The 16,569-nt window shown below is 40.9% G+C and overlaps 1 protein-coding gene across 1 annotated transcript in view; it reads right to left on the reverse strand.

Moving 5' to 3' along the window:
• Positions 1-16,569, reverse strand: part of PDSS2 (decaprenyl diphosphate synthase subunit 2) — a 103,569-nt gene that overhangs the window by 50,728 nt on the left and 36,272 nt on the right. The window contains exon 2 of the mRNA XM_032185262.1: positions 9,693-9,824. Within this exon, the coding sequence (XP_032041153.1) occupies positions 9,693-9,824 (132 nt within the window). The remainder of the gene's footprint in view (positions 1-9,692; positions 9,825-16,569) is intronic.

A 16,569-nucleotide genomic window follows, 5' to 3' on the forward strand; every position in this document is an offset into this window, starting at 1 on the left:
TATCAGCACAGTAACAAGCATTTGGGGCTACTGATGTCTGCGAAGTTTTGTCAGTAGTAGTAGTATATGTTTTATGCAAATGAAGCAGCATGTAAAATTATGAAATTGTGTCTTTTCGGCAAACAAAACTACTTACTATGATACCATTGGTACCACATCCATCTCTTTTTTACCTTATTTACATCACTTCTATTTTATATTTGAAAATCTCATGCATTCATCCTTTAGTCCTTTCATCCCCAAATGATTCAATCTATACATTTTAATAAAGGGTAAAATGACAGCAGCCAATTCAAGAAACATTAAGCCCTAAGTCATGGTGGGGAGACACAGAAGAGACAAAACCAAACTTGATTTCCTACCTGTGTCCACTAAACAGGGCCAGTTATTGGTTGCAACCACTACTACATTTCTGATAAAATTCAATTTGCTGACTGGAACTGCACATGAATTTAGTTGAACTTTTTGAACTGGTTTTGGTGCACGGATATCAAAAGCCAGAATGAAATTTCAGCTATAAAAGTCTGAAGTAAGCTTTCCACGGAACACTGTTTTGGTGAAACACAGTAATTATGAGAAAGAAATCAGAAATACTGTACAATATCTGAAACTTTACTATGTTTCCTCCCTTTCTGGAAATACTAGAAGCATAATTTCTTTGGCTACATCTTCTATTTCCACAAAAATTTACCAAAGTTTGGCCAAGTCTTCGGAAAAAATTAAATCAAAAAACTCCAATTGCAGATACTTTAATAAGACTTCAAGAGTTTGGCAATCACACTCCCCCAGAATCTCATGTGCACCGAATCCGCTCCGTAATCATGCTGTCAGTGCTGATCAGAATTTCTCAAGTGCTGCAAGCCTTAGGAAAAAACATCATCCATCTTTCTGATTTCTCTTTTGACTGCCTAACCGCCTTCTCAAATACAACACGGTTAAAATGCAGTCTTGAAATCTTTATCCCTGATTTTCTAACTCCTTATTTCTGTTCTCAAATCACTAATCACTGTCATCCCTTATATTTCTAGTAACTTAAACTCAGAATGCAACCATTATCTTCAAATCTGGATTTGCTAGCCTTGCAATCCACCCATTCCCAGAACCCTTTATTAAGTAACAATTTAACTTTCCTCTTATTCTAATAAAGAAGGTGCAACGTAACAAGGGCTTTTTTCCATTCCAATCTACTGAAATATCACCTCGTATCCGTTTGACATGTTTCTGCAACGATGACTCATTTTTATTAATTAGTCATTTTCATCAAGTTAATCCTTGCTATTGTTCCTTGGTAATTTCTCTTATACTACTGCATCAAATATAAACCACTTGGCTTGTGAAGATGAAGATCTACCAAATGAAGATGTCAGGATGCTTGAAATAATGCACTGAAATAAGCATGACTTATTTCACAGTCAACATCTACTTAGAAGAGAGTCAACCTGATGAGTTTTATCTCCCTACTCATTGTCACCCCTTGAGGATAATTCAGTTTCTGAATTAAGGAACTTCTGGTTTGACATTCTACCAGGATTCAGCTGAAAATTCTTCCTCTCCATCTTCAAAAATTAAAAAAAAAAACTCCACCAAAACATAGTTAGACACTTTGCTCTTGCCCCTTTTTTGTCATGCCAAAGAAAATCTCTTACAACCCTAAACAACCTGGGCTATAGCCCTACAATGACTGGGAACTTCTCTTTCTTTTCTTATGTTTTTCCTTATGTTCCTACTACCTGTATATACTCACACACCTGCTTTTATGTTGGAACACAGTACAAACAGCCAATCTTCTCTGTCGAGCAACGCAATATCCTGTCAACACCGGTCTTAGCAGTTGTTCGATAAAGTAACATACAGTGCACATAACCCTCTATTTTAAAAGTCCTCAGAAAATGAAAAAATATTTTAAAGGGTTTGTGAATTTCTAGTCAAAAGGTAGAACATTCAGACATATTTTCCCCTACAAAAGAAAAAAAATCCACATTAATATGCTTTTATCTAGAAGCATCTCAGAGCTGACAAATCCTACATGAAAATCTACTACAAGCTGAAGACCAGATGCCAGTGAAGGGATCGAAAAGATTCATCCACTTAACACATAACATGATCAGGCTCTAGCACATCCCTTTATTTCAAGTGGAAGGGAACAGATACTGTACTGTCTTTACACAATCTTATGAGGTAGCAAAAGATACCTTCAGGGGTGGGAAGAGTATCAGTCAGTAGTAGTCAGGCTCACTCATATTTAAACTGAGAACTCCATATTTAAACTCCAGAACAGAGTTGTGTTGCAAGGGAAGGCTGTGTTAGCTCTTCTTTCCAACAGACCACCAGGGCTTTCTTTGAAAAGTTGCTGCTCTAGTGCTGTGTGCTGTGCTGCGAACCCTTGCAGTCCAGTACTCGCTTCACAAGCAGTAGGAGGAGTCCTCCAGATAAAGGATGGGCTGGACAGATAGCAGGTAGCAGGATGGTTTCTCCAAAGCAAGCTTTCTCTACTGTGAATTAAGATACTGAAAACTACTTCCTTCATTAAAAAGCAAAAAACATTTGTAATATACACACTGAGTTTATCTTGCTCCCTTACCCGGTGACTTATTTTGAAGAAGATTGGAGTCCACATCTTCCAAAATCTTTGATGAATAGCTTTACTCCAGTGCCTTCTGATTTATTCTACACTGTGCAGAGGACCCTTTCTTATTCACCACTTAATTGCTGTATTTGCACATGCTGTGTACGCTGACAACAATAAAAAGTTAATGAAGAAAAGAACTGATTGTAATGAATTAGTAATATTGTTAAATTTGTATCTGGAGTTGATTCTTATTGTTGTGGGTGGAAGATGATCAATAGGAATATGTAATCAAGTTGTATGTGCTTTTCATCTCCTGAGACTCGTCTTGTAAACGAGATGAAGAATCTCACAGGGTTTATCCTGCAAAGCTTAAAACTAAGCAGAATAATTTAAAATAATCGCTTAGATTTCCTCTTACTAAAAGCTAAGGGAAAGCCACCAAGGCTCGGGAACAAAATTGTACATTTCCTAGATTATAAAAGACAGCACAGAACGGAATCATAAAACAGCTTGGGTTGGAAGGGACCTCACAGATCATCTACTTCTAACCGCCCTGCCACGGGTAGGGATGAATCAGTGCTTATATTTTCAGATACTTTTCCCCTTTATCTTCCAAACAAGCCATTTTGTCAAAAGCATCATACTGCTTATTATACTTAGATATTGAATATTTTAGGACCCTGCATTTTCTCTACCGTTTAATTAGCTAAGCTCCAAAAGCACATGGTAGCTCAGATAGTGCATCTCCACTGAAAGCCAGCCCTCCAGAAGATAGGAATAAGACCAGGAAGTCCCCAAGGAAATCATTTTTATGATGAAGAGACCTAATGTGCCCCAGTAAAGGTGAGGATTGATTGTTATGGCCTATTGTTACTATAATTAGAAGTCAAACACCAATTAGCAATTCCATTAATAAGATTAATCTCTGCAATATCTGCAGCTGAGACCCAGGGCTTGCGTGCAATAAGGCAGTGTGAATTTAAAGCGCAACAGCTCTTCTGCACTAAAACTCCCAGGTTGCACACTTACACCATACAAAAGACAAAAAGCCCTGCTCTTTTAGGATTTTGAGTTCCTACTTGGGCTATTGCTCTTACTGCATCTTTCTCATTTCTCGCTTTTTGTTTTGTTTGATCTCGTTCTATCGTGATTTACACCGCTGATCGGGACAGGTGTAACGCAGCCTGACGTCTCCCAAACTCTGGTTCCCAGCCACTCCCTCTGGACTGCACCAGGGTAAATCTAATCTTGTTTTCCATTACTGATAGACTCAGACAAATAGCAATGAAAAAAAAAAAAAGCAAACAAACTTGAAATTCTGGATGCACTCTTCTTGTGACAGAAATCCACAGTTAGGCATCATTTATTACTTCCAAAGACGGAGGTAAGAAACACTCAAATCCAATCTTCCAAGTTAATATACCTGAGTTCAGAGTACAGAAAAACTGAGAGAAGGGCAAGGGATGAAGATGAGGTGAGAAGTCACACTCTTACGCGCTTTGTATTTTTGTAGGTACCAAACTCATCATTTGTATGGAGGTTCTTTGATTTTATTTCATCCAAGTTTTGTCTTTGACAATAAAACTTAAACAGAATTTGTTCACAGATAAATTGGTTCTAATAGGAAACTAAAAGCTCATCTGTGCAAGGTAAAAAGAAGGCTTCTTTACAATTTATTAGTGAACAGGTCAAGGAAACCTCTCAGCATCACTTATATTGTAACAATACAACTCATCTCACCTTCACCAAATTTGCTAATGCTGGCCACAGCTTATTAACCAAGAGGCTTTGTAATGGACTTGCATTCCCCTTCCCTCCTTTGAAAGGAAGGCCATCTGGTTTCTTTGTATAGGGCTATTGCTTAATAGGATATTGATTTATGTTATCCTCCTTTTGCCAGAGTAACTGTTACCTCTTCCTAAAGCAGCAGGTAGCCCTTTGCTCTCGTAGTCATCTACTTCAACTGGAGCCTAACAGCCCGAGTCAAGAGCAGCAGCAGCAGCCCTCAGCTGCTCATCTGCACTCACAAGGGCAGGACAGAGGCTGCCTGCCAATAACTGGGGCTCTCAGGGAAGGCAGGGCCCAGGGAACACATCCATGTGAAGCATTTGTTCTGTTTATCACTCTAAGTGGAACACTCTTTATATTCTCCTCAATCTTCATAGAAGGTGTGCTCATACCTCATGTGCTGTTACACTCATTATTCAAACCAGGTTATTGTCATTTTGGTTTCCCCTCAGCCATAAAAATCCCAGTTCAGCAGCCCAGGACAGATTGAGAAGTCAAGAACCCAATGTCCATCTGGGTAAATCTGTGCAGCACACAGATCTCAAACACATACTGTAATAAGCACATAACCTCTACACCTTGGGCTGCACTAGTCCTTATTTACCTTTATAGTCTGCAAGAGCCCAAGCAGCACCATTCGCACAGCTTCAGTTCCCCGGAGGCAGCCTGATTGCCTTTCATGCAGGCAGCAATTAAAGACCGCTCTAACAAGCACAGCATCACCTCTTATGCGTGCCCTGGCACAGGTTTTGGAGAAAGGACAGAGCTGCAGATGGTGAGCTGTCATCTATGAGAAACAGAAGAGATTCCCAGTGTCCCTGTGAATACACAGGGATAGCCCACCCGAAGTTACTAAGTTTTTGTTTCCATATCTAGCAAATAAAAGCTGGGAGTAAGCTACATGGAACTGCAAAGGGACAAAGCAGTAGGTCTCCTGACCTTCCTGCAACCAGAGAAACTTCCAGGGGAAAAGCAACCACTGGATGAATGAACACTCTGGACAAGACCTGGTCATTCTCAGAGACCTTTAAGTTTCAAATCAATGTTCCTTTAGAGGAGGAGACAACAAGACTTGGATATATCCACAATGACAAAGGTGTATGTGCATGAGCACACGTGTCCATAAAAAGGTACCTAGGGCACTTAGTAAGGATTGTTACTGGAACCTGATGAGCAAAGGACCCAGTCACCATAAAAAGGATTAGTATCTGCTGCTGACTCCCACTTCAAATGGGCTCTTTTGTTGGAAGCATCAGTGCTGGTTCCAAAATCATTGTTGTGTCCCAAGGAATCAGCAGAGCTGAAGCCATGAGGCAATGGGTGTCAGTGCTGGAGGGTGCTTCTGAAACTGGCACTCATGGAAGAAGAAAAGAAAAAGCTGCAAAACAGAGAAGAAAAGAGAGAAGAAAATAACTTGCTGTATTAGAGCCAAGGAAATTGAGGCCTGAAGAAATGGCGTAAGTTCGTTCCTTGGCATCGCTTGCACTTCTAGCTGCAATACAGAGGCTACGTGAGGAATCTGCTACTCAATATAAAGCCAAGGAGATTCCTCAGTCCCCAGCCAATCGTGTCTGGCAGTGCCAGACGTGAGCAGCATAAGATACCCCTTTGGGTATTTAGTGAGAGAGAACAAGCCCATCTTGGTATCTTCGGTTGTAAGAATCTAGCTCAGCTATGAAGCGTAAAGCTGTTAAGTGTTCAGAAACCGTATGATCCTGGTTAATTAAAAACCTCCAGCAGCACAGAGAAGCCCAGCAAGCTGCATCTTTGACCATCCAAGTAAGATTTGCTCTGAAAGAAGGCAACAGAGAGCAGTGTTCAGCTCTAGCAGAATCACAAGTTCGGAAATGGGTCTCAAAGCTCCTTCACAGCTCTAGGCTCCAGCATTATGTCTGAGGTGTTCTCTGATACTATTAGCATGATAAACTACACGTTGAGTTCAGGCAATGACCCCGACCCTTACATGACACTGCTTGCATGCCCTGCAGCGAGCACAGCTTCACTGCATTTGCCATGGCTCTGTAGCCAAGGAAATACTCACCTAAACGGTAAGAGACCAGCAGAAAGTTTGGATTTCAGGAAATCTGTCCAGCAGCTGAAATAGGGCTGTTTATCATGATGCTACTTCCCTTTCGCATCCTCTTTTGGGAGCACTGGTGCAGAGCTGGAAGTAATGTCGTGTTCCTTTCCCCGCCAATAGGAATAAAATCAGGCTGCTGGCATCCTGACAGGGAGGTGGCAGTACCGAGGAAAGCAAGCCAAGCAGACATCTATAACGCTTCCCTCCTTATCTTCAGCGTGATTCATAAGGTAACCAGCAGTTACTATGATATCCTTCTGCAAAATGAACCGCAATTCCCCCCCAGCTTAATGTGGGCAGACCACATCTGCAAGCTGGGAAGTGCCAAGGAAACCTGGAGGCAGTGCTGGCCACGGGCAGCATCGCATCACTATAGTAGCTCTGCTCCTGTGACTACCCAAATTGCAATCCTCGTTGTTCTAGAAAAAGCTCGCTCTCTGGTCGCAGGCATCAGTTTTGTTCCATTGTGTACCAGTAAGAAAAAACAGGTGCCAGCTACGCAGCCAGCTAATCTATTTTTATAGATTTAGGTCAACAGTCCTGTAAAGTGACATATTTAGAGTTTTGGAGAATAAGATAAAGAAAATTTTATTTATTCCCAAGTCAATTCCTTATGTTTTGATTATGGTTATGGTATTGCTCATTTATATTGTGATTCAAGATATCAAATAGGGAAAAAAGGTTATGCAGAATGTCTCATCCCAAGATAAAAAGTCCTTTTGTGTGTGTGGTTTTCTGTGTTAAGTAACTGTGGTACTACTGCATCTTGCTGTTCACAGGCTGTACATTTAGTGTAGTACCACATATAAAGGACTGATGTAACCTGGCTGTCCACCATGGGATGGAAGATTTCAGGAGAGCACAAGAGCCCATTCCAACACAAACAGAGGGAAAAGAAAGACTGGGCTGGTGCAATCACTGGAACAACTTAGTTCCTGCTTAGGTTTCAGGAATGCAATTAATTAATCACTACTAAGTACTTTAAAATCAAGTGAGCCATATCCCAGCTAATAGTCCACAATATAACATTCACAGCACATAAGTATCAGGCAATGAAGATGCTCGTTACAGCGCCAGAAATAATATTTCCAGCAAAATATTATATTTAAAGATGAAGTAATTATATGGCATGGCAACAAAAAAAAAAGAGCTGTATAGTTTACAGCTGCTGAAAATCTGTAAGAGTATATTTCCAAAAACTACTCCCGATGCTGGAGAAGTGCATAAACAATAAAGGATTAAGCACATTTCTTCACTGGGTATCACTGAGGGGTAGACTTTGCTAAACAGGTTTAATACATGCATCATGTGTAATTAGACTGGAACCACGATAGGAAACAAGAACATACTAAGGGAAAAGAAAGTCCTTTGGTTCTTATTCAGGAGCAAGCAGTTTGTAAAACATTATTTGTAATATACAAAACAACTGCAAAGGCCCTTTAAGATCATTGTTTTTACAAGCTGTCGGTTCTCTTAGCTAAAGCTAGAAAAAAAAAAAAAAAAAAAGGAAAAGAAAAACTAAAACCAGAGAGAAATCATAATCAGAAACAAGACAGATATTTAAGAGTGCATTTGGAGAAGTACCCAGTCACAAGCTCATTATAAAAAGAGAAGAGATCCAAGTCAAAAGCAAGGCCCACGGTGACTTCAGCAGAAGGCAAGACCTGGCTCACCACGGCACGAAATGAAACAAAGCGCTGGCACTTTGCTAGCATGCATCAGTTTGCCCGTATTTACATCACACTACAGATCTAAAGTGCCATTGAAAATTCATTTAAATTAATGACTCCACAGTCATCACTTTCACAGACAGTAATGAACCTTAAGTGAACCTGTGTGGGCATATTCAGAACCGCTTCGTTTCTGGAGTACCTTGGTAACTCTAAACTAGATATTATAATGACTATTGACTTGCTCAAACTTAGATTATTAGGCTAGATTTTCAGCTGGTTGGACTGGCACAGCTCCAGTGATGTCCATTTACACCAACTGGCTCATTATTAATTCAAGGTCTTATTTGCTCCTTAATGAACACTTCCACCAGTCACCTTCCCAGTGGCAGCTTTAACCGCTCACAAGTTACCTCCACGGTGAGAATCATCATACTCAGAAACTTGGTTATCAAAACATAATGCTTTTTCTCTCCTTTTATGAGACATACTTAAGGTAAACTTTTTTAATCATTTACAAAATCAACTACAATACCTCCTGTACCATAATTAACTAACTAGAATTACGCTCTCTTACAGCATCATTTGCATATAAATATGAAAGTGTTACAACCCTGAGGGGACATTAAGGACAAAACCAAACAAGAATGGAATTAAACGGCTAAGGGGACAACACAGCCCCTCCTTAACGAGCCTCTTATATCTTTGTCTTTTTTTTTCTCGCTTATTGTCATTTCTGTCCTTTATATTCATATATATTTTCCTTCTCTATTCTGTTGCTTTACGATACTACATACATATTTTTAAGGCCTTTATTTGTTTTGGTCTTGTCAATTTTAAGACGCTATCCCTGCATTTCTAAAACAAATCAGGCTACAAACGTGTCACTAAGTTTGTGCATCCTCATTTAACACACTACAGTGGTCAGAAACACGGTTAACTGCAAGTGTGACAGCCTGTTCCCTCAACCTAGCAGCATGCACAATTTGTCACAAGGCCTTCACAAATTGAAATTACACAATTTTTCAACCAGAACTCATTAAATTCACTTATTTTTCAGTGGAGGAGACAACTGTCAAACACACAAATGAGAGCAACCACTATTTCTGATTACTGCTGTTACTAGGATTAAGTAATTGACTTTAAATACATAAAAAATATTTAGGAACTTGATGAAACTAGATTATCTCAGCAAGAGCCTGAGGAACCTTAATGGCAGGCTCAGTAATTCAGCTGTGACATGTGGTAGGTAAAAAAATTTTATTCTACACTGCCCTTTCGGGGGAAAATATCCTTCAAAGTGGTGACAGTGAAAATTATTTTCTCAGGGAAACAAACTGGTAGTCCACAAGACTGGCAATCTGACTCTGAAAATTCCAGTATGTAGGTATACATAAATAACTCCTGAGTAACTCAAAACAAAAACAATCAAGTTTATGATAACCCATAGGAACAAAGATTTGTAATTAGCTAAGTACTGATTTTCCTTAACAACTGAGCAGGCCACTGAGATGCTCTGGTGTCACCATGATGTTGCCTATCGAATGCATCTTTGTGTATCTTGCTAAGGAAATTTACTGCTTACCTGGAATAAATCCCACTGACCATGTTGTGCTGGAAAGAGAGTTCTGCTGTGCTGGGTCCAGCAGCTTTGGAAATGAGCAATACGACCAAACCTCGCATCTGTAAGTTGTTTCGGCTGTCGTACACAAAACCCCTGCAAAAAAGGGAAAGAAAAAAAGCACATTTTTTACAACCTATTTTCACTGGTTATACCGAAGTGGAAAAGAAAGAGTCAGACCTCCGGCTGCTATCAATTTCATCAAGTCTATAAGATTCACATTTGCATGAAAATACGCTGCAATTATTAATCATGATCTTTTGTCATCCTTCACCTATAACTTACAATGGAATACTAATATTGAAGAGCAATGTAAGCAATCAGGATTAAATCTTGTTTATTTCCAAGCAGCAGCGTATGTCCTGCATTTCATGTCCTGTCATGAAAGGAGCATTTCAAAATAATTCAATGATATATTGTATCAGAAACATAAGAGCCTTCAGTTTGTTTTTTGAAGTACAGGAAAACCAAAAGAAGTCTCACACTTCAAGAGAAGAAAGGGAAAATTGGAAAAGTACAACCAAAGTCTATAACCTGTTGAAATAAAAGTGTTTAGATCAGAGTGGTTATGACCAGACGACACAATACATACAACATGTCTAAGTACTTCAGGAATAGACTTTGCAGAAACTGATGAAAACAGTGAAATAAAAGCTAAAATTGCAAAAGATAAATGAACCAGAGAGAGGCTGTTTTAAACAAAGGAGCTGTTTCAAATGATGCACCTTCAGATTTGGGGTCAGAAGGAAGCCTGTTCTCTCTGCCCGCAAAAACATCTGCTGAAAGCGATTCTAAGTGACCACTTAGATGCACCAGCTCAGAAGTTAGTTTATTTTAAAGTAAGCTTGGCTTTCCTTTTGACAGCAGCGTCTCAAATTGTATTCTTCCTGTCCTTGTCGAAGTTGCTTTCTACTTCCTACGATCATCAATAAGGCTAAATAGCTACAAGAGAGGATAATATATTCCAGATGCTATTAAATCTGCAAACTCATTTCTAATAAGAGCTCTTACCTCCAATATTTAAACGTTTGCTAAGCAAATGAGAACTACATCGCAGATTACGAAGCACTTCAACCCATTTTGTTCCAGAATATTATTTTAACCCTAATCACCGAAGGAGATCAAAACAAACCTGTCTTTAAGTCAACTACCTGAAAGGATCGGTGGTCTACCTTGGAAGTACATTTGAGTAACATGGAAAAACAGTGGATGCAACCTACAGTTTCATTTGGATTTTTTTTTCCATTATGTTTATACCACTTTGCAATGCAAGATTATCTTCTATTTCATTTATGCAGACATAAAAACATTTTTTTAAAGTCATAATTTAAATACTATTTAAATACTACTACAAATAACCGGTCGAGTTCTTCTGTCGAGCCTTCACAACTACTCCCACAGCCCTGGGGAAAGGACCAAAGCAACCCAGGTGCCTGCAGAAGCTCTCAGAGGAGAACAAGAGGGTCCACCCGTGCTGGGCAGTGCTGCACAGCTTGGTGTTGTCTTAGCTCCAGACCAGCACCACTCCCTTGGAGAAGCGTCGGGCTCACGAAGGCATTCTCCATGCAGCCACATCCTACAAAGGATGATCAATGAAATGATCAATGAAAGAGGAGGACAGTATGCCTTCCTACCACAACCCACAACATTTCTAGCCCTGGTTGGGTCTAGCTAGCCAAGCCAGGGCATGGCTTTTCGTTCTGTGTCCTTCTAACCTGCCCACACCTTACAGCTGGCTGAAGGAGCCCGGCCAGCTCCGTGCCACCATGCTCACTGCAACACGCACCAGGATGGTGTGAGGGAAGGCGTCGACTTCAGCCACATTTCCAACAGAGAAAGCAGGTGTTTATGGCTTAAGGTGGCCAGAGTTTGGTTCAGCTAAGTCTTAGGAACCAACCGGACAGCAAACATTTATGGGCAAAGCTGAAACTTAGCCAGAAGCACGCGCTAGCCACCGGTCTTAATCTGCAATAAATTACACATTAGCCTCTTAACAGAGCAGTGAAATGAAAATAGCAATTAACCCACTGCCTTGCTTGCTATCATGAAATAAACTAATCATAATGTTTCAGAAAACTGGGAGAACATGGGTAATCAATAGTTCAGTGCCAGACAAAATTCAGCAGGGGCTTTAGCGTTTAGCATGAGAGACTCCACAACACCTCCTGAGGAGCAGCCACGTCGCAAAGTCATCGGCTCCGGTCCTTCCCTCCCCAAAGATCATTTAAAAAAAAAAAAAAAAAAAAAAACGTGACTGCAGCAGCAGAACAGCTGGTGAAAGGCAGATGCTGTACAACTTCCCGGAGCAGACAATGATTTCGTTTTTGTACACCACTCACGCAGAGCTTCCCAACCATTCAAAGCCAGGAGAGCTCACGCGGCTCAGCGCGGCTCCCGAGAACAGGCAGCACGGTGCTGCAGTGTGCAGCTCTGCCCTGCTCACCGGGTCCGTGCAGCGAGGGGTTTAGCATCCTGGATGCCTTTAGCATCCTGGGAATTCACACCTTACGTACCTTAACTCTTGCCAAGCACACGGGCGATTTGCTTTTCTTACCGTATTCCAATAGGTAGTTAACAGAACACACCCAAGACAGTCAAACATCTAAAATTCTGCACATTTCCAAAATTGGAGCCACAACAAACATTAAACTATGCAAGAAAAGAAAAAAACAGAAAATACACATAATGTAATGTATACACATGTATATCCTGTAGTCAGAATTCGGGATAGTTTGTGGTGGTGTAAGTACTTCTCCAGCCTGAACTCCAGCTGACCACATTACTCACAGGCAAACAAGTTACACGGATGATGCAACTGAATACAAATAGAGTCCTCATATTTCCTCAATTTTTTATTTATTTATTTATTTTTTTTTTTTTACAATTCTATCATTTTTCAAAGAAAAATGGCTTTAGGAAAAAGAGAAAGTCTACATACATCCCCTGGTAAAACTGGAGTGCCTTACTTACTAAGTGCAGGATTGCATGAGAAGTGAGTGGCACTTTTAAAATATATACGTGTATATATATAAAACAAATTATGCTGATACTTTTATAAAGCCGGAATGCTTCATTTATTCATGCTCAGTGCTCTACAGCTTTCCAACAGACGTGTTATTACAGAAAGTAGGGAAGAAAGCTGTCCCCCGCAAGATTTTTAAGTGCTGACCTTTAAATAAGCCGCTGCCCAAATAGCCACTGGTGGAAACGAAGCACTGCAGTGCTTTCACCTGAACCAAGCCTCGGTAAGGAAGAGCAGAAAGTTACCTGTGCTGAAAACACGTGAAGAGATTCATAGCAATAAGGAACCCGGTTGTTTCAGAGCTGCAGCCCCGTTTGTCAGGACACCTCGCGTTAGTAGCAGGACATCACTAACGAGAAGTGCAGATGTGGTGGGGAAGAACAGAACAGAAAAAGTAAATGGTATAATAATAAGGTGCAATGCGTCTGTCATTTATACACCTAGTCATATAGCCTATATCCAAACCTATATGGTTTGGATATATATCCAAACCCATATTCAAAGTCTAATTCCCTTCAAAACGGGACTGAAGTTGTGTTCCTGCCATGTAACATACCCATACTAAAGCAAACCGCGTTAGACTTGAAACAAATAAAGCCTACAGTGATCATCCTTTAGAGGCTGGAAACTACTGCAGCTACTTGACATGGCTCCAGGGGTCACATTCACATTCAGAATTAAGCTCCCAAGAGATGTTCTGCACAAGTAGCAGCTACGCAAAAGTCTTCCAGATGGTGCAATTAGTCTTGATGGGTATGTGGCAGGAGACAGGTGCCTCTAGGGAAAAAAAGTGAACTAAAAGCAACCCGAGTGAAATTGTGCACACAAAAAAAAAGATGCATCAAGCTGAGACTCTCCTGGAAAACCTCTGCTGAACACCGCAAGTACACGCACAGGGTACCCTCGAAGAAACACAAGGGTAATTTTCTTACAGGCTGGGTACCTTGCAAATACCATACTTCATCCTCAGGGGACCAGATGCCAAAAAAAGGCAGGTAAGTCCAACACTGTGACTACCTGGTTTTGCTAAACATGAAGCATTTCAGGGGGAGGAGAGGGGAAAGCATTTACTCTAGATGGTACCCGTGTGACAGAATAACCCATCTGAAAACTGACAGATTCACAGCTTTAAATACAGAACACCGCTCCCAAAAAATTAATCTCACAGCACAGGGGAGAAGAGCCTAGCCCCGAAACATGCGCAGTGTACCACTGTGCAGACACAAGAGGCTCACACCACCCACTCAAGCAATGACACTGGCTAATAGCTAATGTGCTGCAAATTACACCTCCTACTACCAGGGTCCGTCTGCCGCAGAGAATAAATCAAGCAAACATGAGCATTTCACTTAATGCTTTGTGTATTTTTCCACATGTGCAGCCATTTCAGTAGACTTTGCCATTAAAATATCAGCCTCAAATAATTGTCAAGTTTAACTCCAGTAGTAATTCACACTTCTATCAATAAATAAACAAATAGAGCGTTTATTGCATGCACCGTTCCTATTTTTGAGCAATCAAATACTGTGAGGATTTAAAATTTTTTGCACTAATAGCAGTTCTAGTAAGAACAGCTAATGTTCTTATTTTTTCATTAAACTCAGGATTCAAGCAATAGAGAAGAAACATGGCAAATACAACAATTACTGTAAAGAAGAGATGGACACAGGTGAAAGATGGGAAGCGAAAAACCCAACAACACAGCAACTAGAAAGTCAACTGACTGTGAAGGTGGGTGTAGCAGAAGAAAGCATATCTATGTGGAGTAGAGCTAGCTCCAATTTAACCACTAGGGCTATTAAAAAAAAAAAAAAAAAAAATCAATCAAAACAGACATAAGGAATTTTATGGGGGGTCAAAAGGAAGGTTGTTAAATGCTTAGTCATGTGTTTTTGCTGTTTCCCAAATTTCTGCCCGTTACCAACAAAGGCACGGGATGCTCGGTTTGTAGCCCTACTGTCAGCTGTCCCAGCAGGCCACCAGGATGTCCCTCTCCCATTGCCTAGGTACTCCAACTACTGACTGGCTTGGCTTGAGGCTGAAGTGAGCAAAGTGCTGTGCTCTCACCTTGCCCTTCCTCTCCAGACATTTTCTTGGTAGTGCCCCACGGACAGAATCAATCAGTTTGGTTTGGGTCACACGCAAGCTCTGCGTAGTGAAAAACAGGGAAAGATACCAGGTGCTGAGCCTCCCCCACTTCCAACGTTGAACAAAAGCAAAATTCTTCTGTTGAAGAAAGCATCACCTGTTCACGCGGTCCTAATAAAAAGCACCTGGGAAAAGTCTGTAACGCAACCAAAATAAACGATGCTGCTGATTCATAAGCCTAGGATAATGCTTTTGAAAACGCAGGGTAGTTTTAGGCTGAAATAAATACTGCTCTGAAAAAGAAACATCTCAATCCTACCTGACAATCCCAGGTGTGACACTATAAACACAGTTTTAAATCTGTAGCATCTAAGGAAAGTAACACCTATTTTGTTCAACGTGGAGAGGTTATGGGGATGTACTCATGGTTACAGGTGCAAGTAGATTTGAAAAAAACATTTTTTCAAAATTAATTATAACTGCTGATGCTGTATCTAGTGCTAGAGGTAAGCCACAGAGCTGTTTGGTGAGACTGCTGGCTGCCTTATTAGAATGCACAAGTTCTACTGGCCTCGGGGCTTTTATCCGATTTGCTTTATTAATGACTTGTCAGAAGTAAGTAAGAGAAAACTCTCTTGACATACTCATTTTTTAAACAGATGTTAAACCCCTGTGTTATAGATGCACTTATCTGAGTCATATGATTCACTATGACCATAAGATCACACACAAACACGCATACATTATTCAGAACATTATATACTCCGTGTATGTTAACAGCAGTCTATCGTGACTTATTGTCACCAGCTACTGAAGTTTCACGTATGGATTAAACACCCCTCTGCACAACGATCTTCAGACATTAAAAATACTCATTTATTGCAACATCTAAGGCTAGAAGGGGATCAGCCTTGTCATGCTACTTGCTTTGAGCACAGCTGACCCACTGGAGGCTGCAGATGAAGACACACGAGCTTCAGAAGCTTGCTCCTGGGCTTGGACAACTGAACATCTCTTCAGGTATCAGCCATGGAAAGAGACTAAAGATCACTCAATATATATATTTAAGGTATGACTTTTAGGAAATTTAGGTATTTAAGTGTCTCAGATGTTAGGATCTACCCCAAAATCCAGACACGTTGTGTTTTAAAAATATTAATGACGTTCTTCACAAAGCAAAAACAGAAGGGAGAAGGTTGCAGAAGTATACATGAACGTGAATTCAAAATCTAGATGTTAAGAACCTTACAGACCTAATTACCCTTCTTAAATTTAACAAGGATGAATGCAGTCCTGCAGCTGGGACGGACTCCAGCCCCGTGCATTGCTGACTGAACGTGAGGCAGCTCTGCTGAGAAGGTCCCAGCAGACCGTCACGAGCCAGCAGCGTGCCCAGGGCTGCACCAACAGAAACGTAGCCACCAGGTGAAGGGAGGCGATTATTCGCCTTTGTTCAGCCCTCATTAGGCCGTGCCTGTAATTCTGCAGCCAGTACAGGAGAAACAGTGACAAGCTGGAACGAATTCAGCACAGGGCAAGCCAGGCAGGGGCTGGGGCCCTGTGAGGAACGGCGTAGCCCTGGGCCTGCGCGGCCTGGAGAAAAGCTCCCAAAGTCCCTCCTGACCTGAGAGACTCCCTGAGAGTAGGAAACAGCTAGTAGGAAAAAGCACAGAACTTGGGGTGAACCGCATCTTTCCTGAACTAATTCATCTCGAGAGAAAATCTGGAGAC

This window comes from Aythya fuligula, chromosome 3 (genome assembly GCF_009819795.1).
Source record: "Aythya fuligula isolate bAytFul2 chromosome 3, bAytFul2.pri, whole genome shotgun sequence".
NCBI classification, from domain to species: Eukaryota; Metazoa; Chordata; class Aves; order Anseriformes; family Anatidae; genus Aythya; species Aythya fuligula.